The sequence below is a fragment of the Candida orthopsilosis genome (genome assembly GCF_000315875.1).
Source record: "Candida orthopsilosis Co 90-125, chromosome 3 draft sequence".
Taxonomy (NCBI): Eukaryota; Fungi; Ascomycota; class Pichiomycetes; order Serinales; family Debaryomycetaceae; genus Lodderomyces; species Lodderomyces orthopsilosis.
This window is the reverse complement of record NC_018296.1, coordinates 1,454,174-1,472,397: the sequence shown is the minus strand read 5'-3', so window position 1 is coordinate 1,472,397 and position 18,224 is coordinate 1,454,174. Positions and strand designations below refer to the sequence as shown.

Genomic DNA, 18,224 nt, shown 5'->3' with positions numbered 1-18,224 from the left:
CACTAATCCTTTGTAGATATTATCATGTTGATATTTTTGTTTTTGTGTGGAAGGGTATAACGGAAATGTATCCCGATCTGGTGTAATTATAGCCGTTCAAATGTACAGTAAACATAATTGTTACCCATGTTCTTTTCCACTAACCTCCGAGAAAAGATGCACTTTCTTTGATACGAAGTATGAAGTCTATGTATAGAGACTCCTTAAATTGGCCAGGTAGCTGTTCGTTGTTCTTTTTTCCTAAAGCTCATCACAAAGTTCTCCTCAATGCATGGGGTATAAGTGCATGACTAATAATTGAATGTAAACAAAAAACAAGAGCAAAAACTAAGGGTTTAGTGTCTGCAATAAAAGTAGTAAGAACATAAGGATGAACAAGAGACAGGCTAACCAAAAGCCGTGCTATACAGTCTCTTAATAATTGGTTGTTTTAAAACGCATCCCATATACATATATATACGTCGCATTTCTGAGTTGTGTTTCCTAATTGGGGCTGAATTCCGTGTTTGTGTGGGCAATATTACAAACCCGGTATAGATACTTTCTTTGTTCTATTGTGAATGTGTGTGTATGCTAATATAAGGTTTTTAGAATATATGAGACATGGAATTAATTTTTTTTTTAATAAAATATAAGAAGTAAAAGCAAATGATTATAAAATTTCAAGTGCAATTAACGTATATATACCAATAGATCAGCCACTTCATTCGTTTGCCGTTCTTTTAATTACTTTGGATAAAAGTTCATTTGTTACATTCATTTCATACCCTTTCTTTATTCACTTGCATTTAACTTATAGGACACATAATCATGTCATCGCCATCTGCATTAGAATCAAACCAACTACTGACGGAAAGGCAAAAGAGACTCTTGAGTTTTCTAATGTCCAAGAAGGTGCCGCCTGTACCTACACAACAAGAAAGGAAACCATATCCTGGGTCCAGAGCTAACTTTATCAAGCAAATTTTCTTTTGGTGGTTGTCTCCAGTGATGAAAACTGGGTATCAAAGAACTTTACAACCAGATGATTTATTTTATTTGACTGATGACATAAAAGTACAAAAAATGGCAGATGATTTTTACAGATACATGACACATGATATTGATCGTGCTAGACAGAAACACATTGCTGAGAAATGTGCTGAGCGAAACGAAACTCCTGAAACGACATCTGTTGATCCTGAGGAAGATTTGAAGGATTTTCAATTGAATAAGTTTTTAACAGTATGGGCATTGGCCAAGACTTTCAAATGGCAATATACTTGGGCTTGTGTATGTTTAGCATTGAGTAATGCTGGTCAAACAACTTTACCATTATTGAGTAAGAAATTGATTAAATATGTCGAGTTGAAGGCTTTTGGTTCAGAGCCAGGAATTGGAAAGGGTCTTGGCTATTCATTCGGAACAACAGCAATGGTATTCATTATTGGTGTGTTGATCAACCATTTTTTCTACCGTTCAATGATTACTGGTGCTCAAGCTAAAGCGGTATTGACGAAGGCGCTTTTGGATAAATCATTTAAACTTAGTGCTGAAGCCAAACACAAATATTCAGTGGGTAAGATCACTTCCATGTTGGGAACAGATTTATCGAGAATCGATTTTGCATTGGGTTTCCAACCATTTATTATTGTGTTTCCTATACCAATTGCCATTGCAATTGCCATTTTAGTGGTGAATATTGGCGTTGCATCCTTAGTCGGTGTGGGAATTTTGCTTGTGTTTATGGTTGGTATTGCTTTTTCAACAGGAAAGTTATTTGCCTATAGAAAGAAGGCTAATACGTATACCGATTCAAGAGTAAACTACATGAAGGAGGCATTAAACAATTTAAAAGTTATTAAATTTTACTCGTGGGAACCACCATATCACAAGAACATCTCAGACATTAGAAAGAAGGAAATGAAGATTATTTATCGTATGCAAGTTCTTCGAAATATTGTTACTTCATTTGCCATGTCTTTGACCTTGTTTGCATCAATGACAGCATTTTTGGTACTTTACGCTATTTCCAGTGGAAGAAGAGATCCAGCATCCATCTTTTCCTCACTTTCTCTTTATAATACTTTAACACAGCAAGTCTTTTTGCTACCAATGGCTTTGGCCACTGGTGCAGATGCGTTTATGGGTATCTCTCGTGTTGGTGATTTCATGTCACAGAGCGAAATCAATCCGCAGGAAAATGCCATTGAAGCTCCACCTGATGTTCAAGAATGGATGGATAAGGAATCCTTGTCGATTGATATTGAAAATGCTTCATTTGAGTGGGAAGTGTTTGAAGATGAAGAGGAGAAAGATGGCAAAGCCTCCAAGAAGAAAAAGGATAGTAAAAAGAGGAAATCTGAGGAAAGTGTTACCTTGGATATACAGGACAGTGAGTCTTCTTCATCTAAAGGTTTAGATGGCTTGTCATCCACTGACGTCGCGTCTGAAGAGGATGCCCACTTTGAAGGTTTGAAGAATATTGATTTCAAGATCAAGAAAGGTGAGTTTGTCGTCATTACCGGTTTGATTGGTACAGGTAAGTCATCATTACTTTCGGCGATGTCTGGATTTATGAAACGTATTAGCGGAACTGTTAATGTAAATGGGTCGTTGTTACTCTGTGGATACCCATGGGTGCAAAACTCAACAGTTAAAGAAAACATCATTTTTGGATCAGAATTTGACGAGGAAAAATACAAGAGGGTTATCTATGCATGCTCTTTGGAAGCTGATTTGGAGTTGTTGCCAGCAGGTGATAGGACTGAAATTGGTGAACGAGGTATTACTTTATCCGGTGGTCAAAAGGCTAGAATTAATCTTGCTCGTGCTGTTTACGCCGATAAAGATATCATTCTCTTGGACGATATATTAAGTGCCGTTGACGCTCGTGTTGGTAAACATATCATGAACAGTTGTCTTTTGGATTTGTTGAAAGACAAGACTAGAGTTTTGGCAACTCATCAATTATCTTTGATTGGATCTGCTGATCGAGTGATTTTCTTAAATGGAGATGGGTCTATTGATATTGGAAAGTTTGAAGAATTGAAGGAAAGAAACCCCGGATTTGGTAAATTGATGGCATTTAATAGTGAATCCAAAGATGAAGAGAATGAAGAGAATTTGGAAGAGTATGCAGAAGAAGAATTGATTGAAGAAGATAAGCGTAATATTGAACGTCAATTAACACGTCGGTCTACACGAACTGCTACTACTGTGGGTGCCTTCCCTGATGACGATGAAGATGACGATGAAGAAGGTCGTCACCATGAATACAACTTGGATGACGAAGCAGATGGTAAATTAATTGGTGACGAGGAACGTGCTGTTAATGCCATCAGTAAAAAAATCTATGCCAGGTACTTTGAGTTAGGATCAGGTAAATTTACCCCATGGGTAATGCTTCCGCTTTTGCTTTTCTTTATAGTGGTTGCCACATTCAGTCAAATTTTCACAAACACGTGGTTATCCTTTTGGACAGAATACAAATTCGATAGACCAAACAAGTTCTACATTGGTATCTACATCATGTTTACGTTCTTGTCGTTTATTTTATTGACTTGTGAATTCATTATATTGGTTTACATCACCAATACTGCCTCAGTACAAATGAATGTTCTTGCTGTTCGCAAAGTTTTGCATGCTCCAATGTCATTTATGGATACTACTCCAATGGGACGTATTTTGAATCGTTTCACAAAAGATACTGATGTTTTGGATAATGAAATTGGTGATCAATTGAGATTCTTTTTATATGTATTTGCAAATATTATTGGTGTCATCATCTTGTGTATTATCTATTTGCCATGGTTTGCTATTGCTGTTCCATTTTTGGGGATGTTGTTTGTTTCCATTGCTGATTACTATCAAGCATCTGCTCGTGAGATTAAACGTTTGGAAGCAGTACAAAGGTCTCTTGTTTATAATAACTTTAACGAAACTTTGAGTGGTATGGCAACAATTAAAGCATACAAGGTTACCGAAAGATTTATTGACAAGAATAACTACTTGATTGATCGAATGAATGAAGCATACTATATTACCATTGCAAATCAACGATGGTTAGCCATTCACATGGACTTTGTGGCTACATTATTTGCCTTGTTGATTGCTTTACTTTGTGTTAATCGTGTGTTTGATGTGAGTGCCAGTGCTGTTGGTTTAATTTTGTCATATGTCTTGCAAATTGCAGGTCAATTGTCCATGCTTATTAGAACTTTCACTCAAGTCGAAAACGAAATGAACTCCGCCGAAAGATTGAACTCATATGCAACAAGCTTACCAGTTGAAGCGCCATACGTTATTACTGAAAATGCCCCACCTCCAGACTGGCCCACACAAGGTAGTATTACATTTGATCATGCATCATTAGCATATAGACCCGGTTTGCCTTTGGTTTTAAAGGATTTGAACTTTACTATTAAACCTATTGAAAAAATTGGTATTTGCGGTAGAACTGGTGCTGGTAAATCATCAATAATGACAGCATTGTACAGATTATCTGAGTTGGATTCAGGAAAGATTGAAATCGATGGAATTGATATATCTAAGTTAGGATTGAAAGATTTGAGGTCAAAGTTGTCAATCATTCCACAAGATCCAGTTTTGTTTAGAGGTACAATTAGAACCAACTTGGATCCATTTAATGAACATGATGATGTTCGATTATGGGATGCATTGAGAAGAACAGGATTAATTGAAGAATCAAGATTGGAATCAGTTAAGAAACAAACAAAAGCCAGTGCCAAACCAACTTCGTCCATCACCGAAAAATCAACAGAAAAAGCAGTTACTCCCGATTCATTGACATTGCATAAATTCCATTTAGACCAGGCAGTTGAAGATGAAGGTTCCAACTTTTCACTTGGTGAAAGGCAATTAATTGCTTTTGCCCGTGCTTTGGTTCGTGATTCTAAAATCCTCATATTAGATGAAGCTACGTCATCAGTTGATTATGAAACCGATTCCAAAATCCAAGAAACAATTATTCGTGAGTTTAGAGATTGTACCATTTTATGTATTGCTCATCGTTTGAAAACGATTATCAATTATGATCGAATCTTGGTATTGGATAAGGGTGAAGTTAAAGAATTTGACACGCCCTGGAATTTGTTTAATTCAAAGGGAACTATATTCCAACAAATGTGTGAGCGGTCAAATGTTACTGAACAAGATTTTTCAAATTCAACAAAGTTTTGAAAAAAGTTGTGAGAGGTTTGATAAAATATATACTATTTATTTATGATTCGATTATATATATAATTTAAAATAAATTAAAGGCTATTTAATAGGTCTGAAAGTGTTTGAATAGGGTATGAGTCTAGATTTTCCTGGTGATAACTTTGTCACCAAAGAATTGGAAAATCACCGGTTTAATGTCGGATCCGATTAAAAGCCATTTTCGGTGGCTTTGACTTTGGGAAATTAAGAGAAGATCATCGTAGTTTGGCCTGATGTTAGCCTTTTCTTGGCATATGGAAGTGTTTGACAATGAAAAACCTGTGACTGTCTCACTTGTGTGTAAGAAGAATAAATGATAATGTGCTTCTAATTATAGAGTTTGGTGCCGTGTGTGAAATGTCACAAAGCTCAGCCATGGTTGAAATGTCATAAAATGAGTCAAAGTGAAGGCTGTGCAGAGCGCAAATGGTTTTATATTTAGTCCAGATGCTATATAGCTAAACTTGCCTAAATGCAGATGATGATATATAAATACAGAGAGCTACTTCTCACATCAAAGGTCATATCAATACTAAGTCAGTGTGTCATTCATTATTAAATAGACCAAAGAAATTTTTATTATTTTTGTGGTGCGTAATTCCGTAACTGCAACTTTTTTGAATTTCATCAAACATACACAGCAAGAAATTTCTTAGAGAACCCTGGGTTACAAACTATATTCATTCACATCATCACTTTAAACAATTGATTCATTACATCAATGACTGCGTCAATAAAAAGCTCAGAGGCTCAAGCTGAGGGAAGTCACCTCAAAAACTTTGTCAACAAAATCATTGGTCAACCTGCTTCCTATTCCCATAAGCAAAACTACACATTTGGTAAAACATTGGGCGCCGGCTCATTTGGTATTGTGAGGTATGCCAGGAATAACGTCACCGGAGAAGATGTAGCAATGAAGATTATATTAAAGAAAGCATTAAAGGGAAACGAAGCAATGGTGTTGGAGGAGATTAAATTGCTTGAAGAGTTACATAACCCCCACATTGTTGGATTTAGAGATTGGTTTGAAAGCAAAGATAAATTTTATATTGCAACACAATTGGCCACCGGTGGTGAATTATTTGATCGAATTGTGCAACAAGGTAGATTCACTGAACATGATGCTTCGTTGGTTATAATTCAAATGTTGGAAGCTTTGCAATACTTGCATGAACGTGATATTGTTCATCGCGATATTAAGCCGGAAAATGTGTTATACTTGACCCCAGAGACAGACAGTCAGATCGTGTTGGCAGATTTTGGTATTGCTAAACGATTACAAAACTCAAGTGAGAAGTTGATGTCATCAGCTGGGTCCTTTGGATATGCAGCACCAGAAGTTATATTAGGAACTGGACATGGTAAATCATGCGATATTTGGTCCTTGGGAGTTGTCACTTACACCATTCTTTGTGGTTATTCACCATTCAGATCAGAAAACGTTACTGATTTCATAAATGAGGTGAAGCATAATAACGCTGTCATTTTCCATGCTGATTACTGGAGAGATGTTTCTAAAGATGCTCGTAGATTTATCATCAAAACGTTACAGTATAATCCTGATAATAGACCCACAGCAACTGAGCTATTGAATGATCCATGGATTGTATCTATTGCTAAGAAACATACCGATGCTGATTTGTTGCCACAATTGAAGGAGCGTTTCGATGCCAAGGCCAAATTCAGACAAGCTATTGAACTTGTTAAATTACACAACAGAATCAATAAATTGAAGGAAATGCAAACCGAAGAGGATGATGATCCAACAGAGATTAACATGTTCAACGCCAATGGAGATTTGCTGAGAGAGCTGACTAAAAAGACAGATGGGGATTCGACCCAGGGCTCGGCTTTGAGTAATTGGAAAAAGTTTAATGACTCGTTGAAGGTAGCTGAAGGAGATGCAGATCGATCAAAGGTTTCGTTATCTGATACCACTCCTAAGCCGAAGGACAATGCGCCAAAGACAACGGCTGCTGGTAATGCATTTGTACAATTAGTTCATGCTGCTTCAAAAAACAAGGAGAGGGTAGAAAGCTACAAAGACAAAGACTGAATGTGTATAATGTATACTTTAATATTACTGTGAGAATAGGAGTTGATGAAGGGTGGAGAATATGCACGCTTGGAACTTCAAACAAGACTGCTCGTTTTTGCTCGTTGAGGTTGGCAGTATCAGGTCACAAGAAAAATTTCTTTACGCACGGAATCTCGAGCCAGCTGAAAATAAAAATACTCAAAAAACCTGGCCAAACTCGTATAAAATCCTGTCACCCAGTCTCACGCCACTAGATCTCTGAATGAATGGAAACACAAAGAATAGCGACTATGCTTCGCCCTTATTCCTCGATGTTGAGGATAAAACAGAGGAGGCGTTGACAAAATTTCAAAACTTGCAAATTTCAACCTACCAACTGAAACTGATTGCGGCACCTTCAAACAACAAACGACCTGAGTATATGACATGTGATTGTGAAGAAGAGTGGGATGGAGAACAGGAAAAGAACTTGGCATGTGGCGAGGATTCCAACTGTATAAATAGACTCACTTCAGTTGAATGCACTAATCGACATTGTTTGTGTGGAGATGACTGTCAAAATCAACGTTTTCAAAAACGACAATATGCTGATGTATCTGTTTTCCAAACTGAGCTTAAAGGTTATGGATTGAAAGCAAACAAGCCCATTTCTGAAGGACAATTTATATATGAATACATTGGAGAAGTGATTGATGAAGGAGCATTTCGTCAAAGAATGATTGAATACGATGTGAAAAACTATAAGCATTTTTACTTCATGATGTTGAAACCAGATGCATTTATTGACGCCACGGAGAAAGGATCACTTGCTAGATTTGTAAATCATTCATGTAACCCAAATGCATTTGTTGATAAATGGGTGGTTGGTGATAAATTACGAATGGGAATTTTTGCCAAAAGAAAAATCGCTAAAGGTGAAGAGATCACTTTTGATTATAATGTAGATAGATATGGTGCCCAATCACAACCATGCTATTGTGGAGAGCCCAATTGTATTAAGTTTATGGGTGGAAAGAAACAAACTGATGCTGCTTTGTTATTGCCTGAAGGTATTGCAGAAGCACTCGGTGTTACTTCAAGAATGGAAAAGGCATGGTTGAAGGAGAACAAACATGTAAGGGCTGATCAACAAAAGGATGACTCAACCATAAATGAAATGTTTGTTCAAAGTTTGGAAGTGGAGCCTATGCAAGATGCTGATGTGTCGAAGGTTATGGCAGCTTTGCTCAAATCGCAACAGGTGCTGATTACTAGAAAATTGATTATGCGAATGCATATGACGGATGATCCAACTGTGAATTCACTAATGGTAAAGTTGCATGGTTATAAGACATTATCAGGTGTTTTGCAAGGCGTTGAAGATGAAGATTTGATAAAAATGATTTTAGAGATTTTATCCAAATGGCCAGCAATGACCAAAAACAAAATTTCATCTTCTCAAATTGAAGATGTTGTGAAGGAGATAGAAGCTAATTCAACTAATGAGGAGATTAGGCAATTAGCTTCCGACTTGTTAGCACAATGGTCTGTGTTGGAAATGGCTTATCGAATTCCAAAGACCCAAGCATCTGACAAATCTTTAATGGAGTCATATGGCAGGGTTTCAAGATCACCCGAGCACCTGAACGGTAACACATCCGGTGTTATAAATCATGATCAGCTGAATTTTGCTCAGTATTCAACTAATGTATCACAAGTATACTCAGCAACTCTTCCTAAGGGACCAGCTTCTGTTCCTAATTTTGGATTACCTGAAAATTGGCAGGCTCAATTTGATCCCAATACTCAAAAATATTATTATTACAATGTTTTGACACGAGAAACCACATGGGATAAACCAGGTGTATCTATACCAACGCGACCCAAACTCCCCACTGGGCCCAGCAGTATGATTAATCAACAGCCTCAAACCTCGCACTCCAGTCAATATCAAAACGGTCCACCATCACGTAATAATAACATTGAAGAGGAAATTGCTAGACGTGAGGAAGAAAAGGAAAGACGAGAAAGAGAATCCAGAGCGCAGGAATTGTTGAATAAGGAGCGCAAATTGAGAGAATTGATTGAACAAGCTCAATCAGTTAAGTCAACTCCTGAGCCAGAAAAGAAAAGCAAGCATAAACACAAACATGAGCATAAACATAGACATGGGAGAACTAAACTGCATGAAGGAAAAGGTACAGCGGCTTTGGACGATGATGCTAGAGTCAGTAAAGAATCCAAACATAAATCCTCGAGCCATCAACATAAAAAAAAGGAAGTCAAAGAAACATCACTTGAAGCACAATGGAAGCACATCATGGCTAAACATGTACCCAATTTACTTAAATCATACGTTGAAGAAATTGGTAAAGATAACGTTAAGGGATGTGCTAAAGAGATTGTCAATAATTTGGCATCCCGAGAAGCCCACAAAGGTGTACCGCCGTCTTCATCAAAGGAATTGGATAAGCACAAATTGAAAAAATTGAAGGAGTATTCCGATACATATATGGATAAATTTTTGTCCAAGTATAGGAGCAAACATCACGGCAAAAGGAAGTTGGGTGAAGATGAAGCGAATGCTACTTCTCGAGAAGAGAGTAGAGGAATTGACCTGAATGTTAGCCTCCTGAATATTGACACTAATGGTGAAGTAGAAAGCGAAGAAAATAAGAAAGTAAAGCTTGATAGTGGTGTATAGATGTCGTTTTATGTGGTAATACAACTTAGATTCAGTCGCGCTTACACTCTGTTACACTTGTAATCTCTATATCTGTTGAATATTATCTAATGTACAAAATTCTATTAGCTTTGAAGTGGCATGCTTTAAAAAAAAGTACAGCCTAAAACGTTAAATAAACAAGACAAAGACCCCAGGGTCTTCCCAAATGCATCACACAACACAATCTACCTCCCTAATCAGAGTTCAATAGATGAGGCAAGTTTTCAATTGATTCCGATCCATAAATGATTTGATATGTAGCTTCAAAGAGGGGGAATTCATCTAATTTATCAGTATTTTCCAACAACTCATGAACTTCTTTGGCAGTAACAATACCTTGTGAACTTTGTCCATTTAACAATTTCTTTTCGGCAACTTCTGCAGAAGCACCAGTTTGGGCCATGTATCTACCAACCTTGACATTTCTACCTCCAGAACAAGTGGTGATCAAATCAGCAACACCGGCTGATTCAGCGGTGAATGTGGATGCCTTAGATTCTGGGAAGAACATTTCGGAAAATTTAATAGTCTCTAATAATCCAACTCTCATAATGGCAGATTTAGCATTATCACCCCATCCTAAACCTTCAACGAATCCAACAGCTAACGCAACGACATTTTTCAATGCACCAGCAACGGAAACACCAGCAACATCTTCAATGACATTGACATGGAAATAAGGTCTATGGAAAGCAGCCTTCAAAACGAATTCATCGATATCTTTACCAGCACCACGGTAATCCTTAGGTAAGGTGTAAGCAATGGTGGTTTCTGACCATTTACCTCTGGCAACTTCGGGAGCCAAATTAGCTCCTGATAAAGCACCACATACAATTCCCAATTCTTCAGTGATGTATGTACTGAGTAATTTACAACCTTCTTTGTTGACTTCCAATCCCTTCAAACATGAAATTGCTCTTGCTGTTGGTGGAACGTGACCTTTCAATTGAGCCAAGATTTTAGGCAAAAATTGATGAGGTAAGTTGAAAACAATCAAATCCGCACCTTCAACAGTTTTCAATAAACTTGGTTCAGCAACCAAGTTCGAAGGTAATTTAACTCCTGGCAAATACTTGATATTGACATTTTGGATATTAATAATATCGGTCAAGTTTTTACCATCAATTTGTTCTTGAAAAACCCACATTTTAACATAATGACTAAACAAATGAGGTCTAGCAAGAGCGTTTTCAGCTAATACTTTGGCAATGGTGGTACCCCAGTTTCCGGAACCGATAACTGCAATTTTGAAAGGATGGTCTGGTGTAAGTGATTTATGAGAATGTGGAGCCTTGGTTGGACTTAAAATGTTGGCAACTTGTGATAATCTAGATTGAGCTGATGACATATTTCTAATGGGTATTGTGGGACGAATAATTCTATAGTGAAGTAATGGTTTATGTATACTTTGAATGGTAGTAGGGATTAGTTTCTTGATCTGTTTAAACAACTTGGAAAAAATATCTTCTTAATTGTTTTTGGAGAAAATGCGATTGTATATAAATGATCCACAGTGAAAAGCTTTGACTAAGTCTCTATTGTGTTTGAGCTCTTAATGGGGGATCTTATATTGTATTTGTATTGTGATAAATTTCCTCTGTCGGGTATATACTTTTTTCGAATTAAAAAAAGAAATTCATTTCATGCAGATATGCCAATTTTTTTAGTGTTTAAAGTTTTTGGGCGTCTAATTTTTTTAGAAGAAAAAGCAAATTAAGCAATTCAATAAATTCTGTTGGGTCCTCCTATTTAAGTAGCAGATTCAATATGGTAGAATTGGGGAGGGGAGTGGAAGTAGAGAATTCAAACGTTGTAAAAGTGAAAGTTGGGGTAAAGGAAGAGTATCAATCACATTTACAAGTAAACACAATTGTGAACAACGACGTATTCCACACTCCGTCTGCTTTGCGGAACTTTTCCATCCTTTCTATTGTCATGTTATGGATTACTTAGTCTTGTCTATGTAACAAATGCACTGCGAAATCTCTAAATCTGGTAGACATGAGATCTTTGTGTTATCTAATACCTTTTAAAACCGTTAACTTTTCAAAGCGTTAGGTGTGTATATGCAGGTAAGGGAGATTTGTGAACCGAGGATATATATAAAGAGTGACAAACAAGATGCGTTTAACGCACAAGTCATTTGGTCCTTTATGCGAGAATGCAACCATCAGTGATTCAATATGCATTACGCGGTCGTATCACTCCCACTGCATGTGCACACAATCCTCCTGGATGTCTCGTGAGATTCACCTCTGTTTTCGTCATAGATGTAAAAGTAGAAGTCGTACCTGGGTACCACAAGGTATCACCGTTGTCGGCAGCCGAAAAGCCGCACAAACGAAACAATGCAATTTAGAATTCTGTCGACCTGAGTCAAAATCGATTGAGTCGTAATTCTATTTTTTTCTGCCGACCCGCTCGTGCGATCTTAAAGACACAATTCACACACCGTTGATACGCTACAGAAACACTACAACTGCCAATCAGCTTTATATTCAAACTGGATCAACTCACACCACCGCCAATTATTTATAGTATGTCAGTGCACTTTTCCTACCTCCTTCGCATCAAATATCTTTCTACCTCGGAAAAAACCTCAAAATGATTCAAGCACATGAAAAATTAAAAAAGAATTTGTTGAAAGAAAACACAAAAGTTATTATTCCGACCCTCTCCTTTGATCCGAGGGTGCTAAAAAGACCAATACAAAATTTTTATTTAAGTTTAAACAAATTTGACGTCATATCGTTTCTATAATATTACAAATAAAACCGTTTAATTCTAAATACTCCAGAGTGGGGTAAAACACTCGCAACCTACGCAAAAAGGTATTACGAATATTATCCAAAATGCAAATATGTGTTTGTAAATAGTAGTACAGAGTAAATAACTATTGAGATTCTCTCAAATAGTTGCAAAATGAATAAATCAACCTATGAAATGGCTTACACCTTCCAATTACCCTTTTGATAACCGAAAGTGGGAAACTTTGGTTTCTTGTCATCATCTTCCTCTTCCTCATCATCGTCATCTTCGTCATCGTGGTTGTTCCCAAACTTACTCTTCTTTCGATTATTTCCTTTTCGATCGCTTTCTTCCTCATCATTATCATCATCATCATCATCATCATCATCATCATCATCATCATCATTCTCGCTATCATCGTCTTCGTCTTCGTCTTCTTCGTCTTCTTCTTCTTCCTCCTCTCCTTCTCCACCATTACTTCCTCGTCCTCCTCCATTATTCAAAAATGCCAAATTATCAACATACAACTTCTTTGTTGCATTTCTCTTACATGTTAAAGTTCCCATATGTCTTTTTAATGCATCTTTTCTAGCAAAACCTTTACCGCAATATTGACATATATTAGCCGGAATACTAAGATGTTGCTTTGCATGTCGTTTCAAATCGGAAGATCGACGAAATGTCATTGAGCATTTATCACAAAGAAACTTACGTGCTTGATCTTTGAAAGCGGGGGATGATGTTGTTGTTTTGGTTTTCTTGGTGTTTCTGGTGGTTTTAGTTGTTGGTGGTCGTTTCTTTTGCAGTAATGCTTGATTGGCTGACGTAGCTAAAGAAATTGGATGTATTGGCAGTGGTGTATCATTAAGCAAAGATGTGATTGATGAAGCGCGACCAGTAGGTCTATTACTATTATGGGAGTAGTTTTTACTTTCCCTTTGTCGTTCGGCATCACTTTTCAATTGTAGCGGTTCCCCGATCAAGAAATTCCATCCCAGTTCATTACCAGCAGGATTGTATTTACTTGTCACACCTCTTCCGTGTTCCTGACTACTACTTGTAATACTAGTTTGTTTAGCATCGTCAGTCGTAGTGACGTCACCACCTGTGGCAAATACATTGTTACTCAAGTTAGGAAACAGTTGATAAAACCCTTGGATGTTCAATTGTCCTGCATCATTGGCTTCTAATCCTTCCAGTTTAGAAATGGGGTTTCCATGAGGTGAAGAAGCATACTGTAATCTTGTTAATAAATCCAGAATTGTTGGATCAACAACTTCACGATTATTTTGGTTAATACCTTGGGCAGTGGCAACCAATGCATCTCGAGCTAACCTTAGGAATCGTTGATCCTCGTTTTCATTTTCAGGGGTTTTCTCCTTTTTAATAGATGCAATGTTAGCGGCAGCAGTAGGTTTGGCTGTTGCGTTTAGTGTATTTGATCGCCTGGTATAGCTGATGTTTGGTTGTAATGCAGCAGACGTGGGTAATGGCGAAGTAGCTAATGGGGACCCATGTGAAGTACCAAATAAATAATCGTCTGTTTTCAACTTCTTTGTAGTTGGTGACGATGCACTGTTGTTGTTACCACCTCTATTATTGCTGTTCGATTGTGATGATGTACTAGGGTACAAAGGACTCGCAGGGTTCGGTGAAAACATAGTATAGCTCATTTTCCTTTTAAATTGCTGGTTTTGGTCTTGATTAGGGTATACACGTGGTGAATGTGGTGACTGTATAGGTGATTGAGATAGGTGTTGTCTAACAAACGGAGAAGCTAGTTGAGAGTGTAATTGTGGATGTAACTGTGGCTGGTGTTGTTGTTGCCTTGATAAGTCCTGGTATCGCGAAGATGGTCGTTGTTGTTGTTGGCTGATACGTGTATTTGAACTATTTGCAGGACTAGGAGCAGCTTGGGATGGTAAAATTAATGGAGCTCTGGCAAGTTCACTATTGTTAACTCGAGTAGATGGTAATACAAGTGTTTGATGACGTTTAGAATAACTGTTTAATCGTGGAATGGGTATGCGTTGCTGTTGCTGTTGATATTGCTGTTGATATTGCTGTTGATATTGCTGTTGTTGCTGCTGTTGCCTTTGTTGTTGCTGCTGTTGCCTTTGTTGTTGCTGCTGTTGCTGTTGCTGTCTTTGTTGTTGTTCTTGATAATAGTTAGTATTACTATTGTCCTGTTGATTTTGATTATTCATATAAGCATCGATGCCCAACCTTTTGGTGTTTAACTATTCACAAATGAATCACTTTAAAATTATACATGTAGTGTTATAGACTTTGAAGATATCTAACAACACCCAATACTGGTACACATGGTTCCTTTATGTATCCTCCTTGTGAAATTCCATAGTTTCGATTTGGTACAAAAAATATTCCTTGGAATCATTTGAAGCTGGAGCCACAGTTTGACGTGATTTTCTCTTTTGTGTGAACACCCCCGTTTGGCATTAGTTCCCTCCCCCCCCCCCCCCAAACAATTTGCATCCATTATTCTCTCTTTGCCACGGTCAGCATGAGCTCATATATTCGATTGTATTGTACGGCACTCTTTTGATGCATTTGTTGCCACTATTTTTACACACATGTGGACGATATTGAAAAATTTTTCAATTTTAGTTTATAAAGACAATTTCATTTCAATAATGGCCGATGTCTTATACGATAAATGGCAGTTAGGTTTTGGGTGTACATACCTGTGTGTGATAGTTATGATGTAGAGATGGAAACCTATAAGATATAATACTGACTATTAGGTCTCTTTCATAACTTTGATAGTTGTATTAGTATATTTTGTACTAAAATGGCAAATTTAAACAAAAAAGTGTGGTTCACTTTTTAAATTTTTTTGAATATTTTTTTTTATTTTTTTTGGCGTTTTGAAATTTGTGTATGTCATGTACATACTATGTACATGCTATTTATATGCTATGTATATTACCATATATTACCATATATGTATGCAAAAGACACGCCTAAAGAATGAAGAATTCACAACTTGTGAAGAGTTATGGTGCAACTGTTCTATTATTTCAATGATGTCATAGTTGCTACTGTAAAGAAAATTTCGTTTATATGGCCATATATAAGAATCAAACGTGTTGACAATTGCCTTTGGAAAAAGAATTAAACGCAATTTGAGTGCAATTAAAATATTGACATTTTGCACGTGACCTATGGTTTAGAGTAATAATCACCCCTACTCTAGTGTCATTTTGAATTTTATGTCCTACGTATCGAATTAAGCCTTTTTCTTTACTGTTACAGACTATGTACGAAACCTTTTGTACCAACTCTGTTCTCAGATCCGTCTCTATATTCCTGTCACAGTTATGTTTGTGGCGCATGTACTGAGGAAAGAATAATAAACACAAGAACCACTTAGGTATACCAGTGATTCATTACAAGGTATTTCATGAGTAATTGAGAACTATTGAGCTTAACTACCTGTAAACTATAGGAATTAAAGAATCTAAAGATTGAGGCTCGTTAGGGTTGTGTTAGTAGTATTCTTTGTTTTATATTTGTCCTCTTCAAACTTTTGGGATACTGACATTGGCAGTGCCTTATACACATGCAACATCTCACTTATGCCACCATATATGGAAATACAGACCAATGCGGCTCAACCAATTTAGTGGATAAACACGTTGGGCTGAATTATTTTGATCAAATTTGAAGCAAAAAAAGTTGAAGTTTAAATATATGTATTTTATTTATCCTTCCTCCCTAGCTCTGATCACAGTGACAGTGTTCAAATTGAAGAATGGCTGTTTCTAAAAGTGGTCTATAAAGATAATATATAGATATCCTTGACAATGGGATTACGACTTGTATGCTTTTGTATTTGAAACTTTTATGAAGATTACTAGCCAAGTCACATCCTCAATTTAAAAAAACAGGACAGAGGAATGCTTTTTCAATCAAAACTCCTTTTGCAAGGATTCGTATTGATGTACATTCTCTAACTCTTTCACAAAACTAAGTAATAGAATAAACTTCAGTTAACCGCGGTGTAAGATCAGAAAACATGGAAAGAAAATTTTTTTTCTTCTGTGTTGTAAGATGTATGGCCGTATGCTGCATAGAAACAAAGCGCAACCGAACAAAAAAAATTATCAAGAAGTAGAAAGGGAACAAAGGACCCACCGACGAAAGAGAGAAGAGAACGAAAAAAAAAAAAACTCTTTCTTCGAGTCATCTTTAAAACTTTCTTCATTAAAGGGTTATTACTCAAACACAGGATCCTTCATCATCAGCATTCATATCTCACATTACGTCACCTCATTACACATCACCAGAGCAACCAACAAGTACCCCTCCGAATGCTAAGTCTAATATTCACCAATACGGTGCTTCCATCCACCACCGAAGCCCACAGCCAACTTCGGGCACAAATCAGTGGAGTTATGGGCTCAACCTCATTAGCATGTTGGATAGTCCTACTCATGCCGCAATTAATTGAACAATGGCGATTGAAATCGGCCGAGGGGATAGCCATTGGATTTATAACTATATGGTTTTGTGGTGACTTATTCAATTTAGTGGGTGCTCTCTGGGCTCATTTATTACCTGAAGTTGTGTTTCTTGCTGTTTGGTTTTGTGTTGCTGATGCGTTGATGATTTGGTCGTTTGTTTATTATACGAGGTTTTATAAGAAGAAACAACAGCATCATCATCATCATGGACAACACCACCACCATCACCAGGAACATTTGGGCCATGAACATGCGGTGGAGCATTCTGCGCATTCTGAGCATGGTCAGGGTGAACGTGAGTATCTTGATGAATCAGCTCCATTGCTTCATAGAAGAAGAAGTTCAACGTTGACTGATATAGCGTTAGAACCTCAATACCATTCTATTTTCGTCAAATATATTTTGCCAATTATATTTGTTGTCGCATGTGGAATCGTTGGATTCTTACTTTCTTCACCACAACCAGCAGACCCTACAGACCCAATAGATCCTATCCAACCACCAGAAGACGACATAATTGCTCTCGGTCCACAAATAATGGGCTACTGCTCGGCATTTCTTTATCTTGGTGCACGAATCCCACAAATCATTCAAAATTATCAACGTAAGTCGGTTTATGGACTAAGTCTCCTTTTCTTTCTTTTTTCAACATTGGGTAATTTAACCTATGCTGGACAAATTATCTTTTATAGATCAGATTGGAACTATATTGTCTTGAATATGAGTTGGTTATTGGGTAGTTTGGGGACCATTGTTGAAGATGTGATTATTTTTGGCCAGTTTTATATGTATAAAGATAATGACTCAATTGAAGATGATGAAGAGAGGGTATAGAGAGGTTTTACCAAGACTTAAAAAGACAATTAAGTTCGGTCTCAATGGTATTTTTTTACAATTCAAAAGATTTGGAGGTTGATTTTTATTCAATAAAACCCAATAATATAAAATTATAGTGCAACACTTTGTACACTTTCTAAAAACTAATAAACTAAAATATAAACCTCTGTTTTCCTCTCTAAATTAAACCAAAAACTGAAAACTGTAA

The 18,224-nt window shown here is 37.0% G+C and overlaps 6 protein-coding genes across 6 annotated transcripts; 4 read left to right on the top strand and 2 right to left on the bottom strand. All coding sequences in view use genetic code 12, as the record gives it.

Moving 5' to 3' along the window:
* Window positions 1-810: 810 nt before the first annotated feature.
* Window positions 811-5,181, top strand: CORT_0C06570 (Yor1 protein; the record flags this gene model as incomplete). Its single annotated transcript, XM_003868886.1, has 1 exon — window positions 811-5,181. One exon carries the CDS (start codon window positions 811-813, stop codon window positions 5,179-5,181), a length of 4,371 nt encoding a protein of 1,456 aa, XP_003868934.1.
* A 742-nt stretch (window positions 5,182-5,923) lies between these two features.
* On the top strand, window positions 5,924-7,258 carry CORT_0C06560 (calmodulin-dependent protein kinase; the record flags this gene model as incomplete). Its single annotated transcript, XM_003868885.1, has 1 exon — window positions 5,924-7,258. One exon carries the CDS (start codon window positions 5,924-5,926, stop codon window positions 7,256-7,258), a length of 1,335 nt encoding a protein of 444 aa, XP_003868933.1.
* A 244-nt stretch (window positions 7,259-7,502) lies between these two features.
* Window positions 7,503-9,923, top strand: CORT_0C06550 (Set2 protein; the record flags this gene model as incomplete). The annotated part of the gene is made up of 1 exon (XM_003868884.1): window positions 7,503-9,923. One exon carries the CDS (start codon window positions 7,503-7,505, stop codon window positions 9,921-9,923), a length of 2,421 nt encoding a protein of 806 aa, XP_003868932.1.
* A 214-nt stretch (window positions 9,924-10,137) lies between these two features.
* CORT_0C06540 (Gpd1 protein) lies at window positions 10,138-11,292 on the bottom strand (the record flags this gene model as incomplete). The annotated part of the gene is made up of 1 exon (XM_003868883.1): window positions 10,138-11,292. One exon carries the CDS (start codon window positions 11,290-11,292, stop codon window positions 10,138-10,140), a length of 1,155 nt encoding a protein of 384 aa, XP_003868931.1.
* A 1,600-nt stretch (window positions 11,293-12,892) lies between these two features.
* Window positions 12,893-14,899, bottom strand: CORT_0C06530 (transcription factor; the record flags this gene model as incomplete). Its single annotated transcript, XM_003868882.1, has 1 exon — window positions 12,893-14,899. The coding sequence occupies one exon, from the start codon at window positions 14,897-14,899 to the stop codon at window positions 12,893-12,895; it is 2,007 nt and encodes a 668-aa protein (XP_003868930.1).
* Window positions 14,900-17,026: 2,127 nt separating this feature from the next.
* Window positions 17,027-18,013, top strand: CORT_0C06520 (hypothetical protein; the record flags this gene model as incomplete). Its single annotated transcript, XM_003868881.1, has 1 exon — window positions 17,027-18,013. One exon carries the CDS (start codon window positions 17,027-17,029, stop codon window positions 18,011-18,013), a length of 987 nt encoding a protein of 328 aa, XP_003868929.1.
* Window positions 18,014-18,224: the final 211 nt, after the last annotated feature.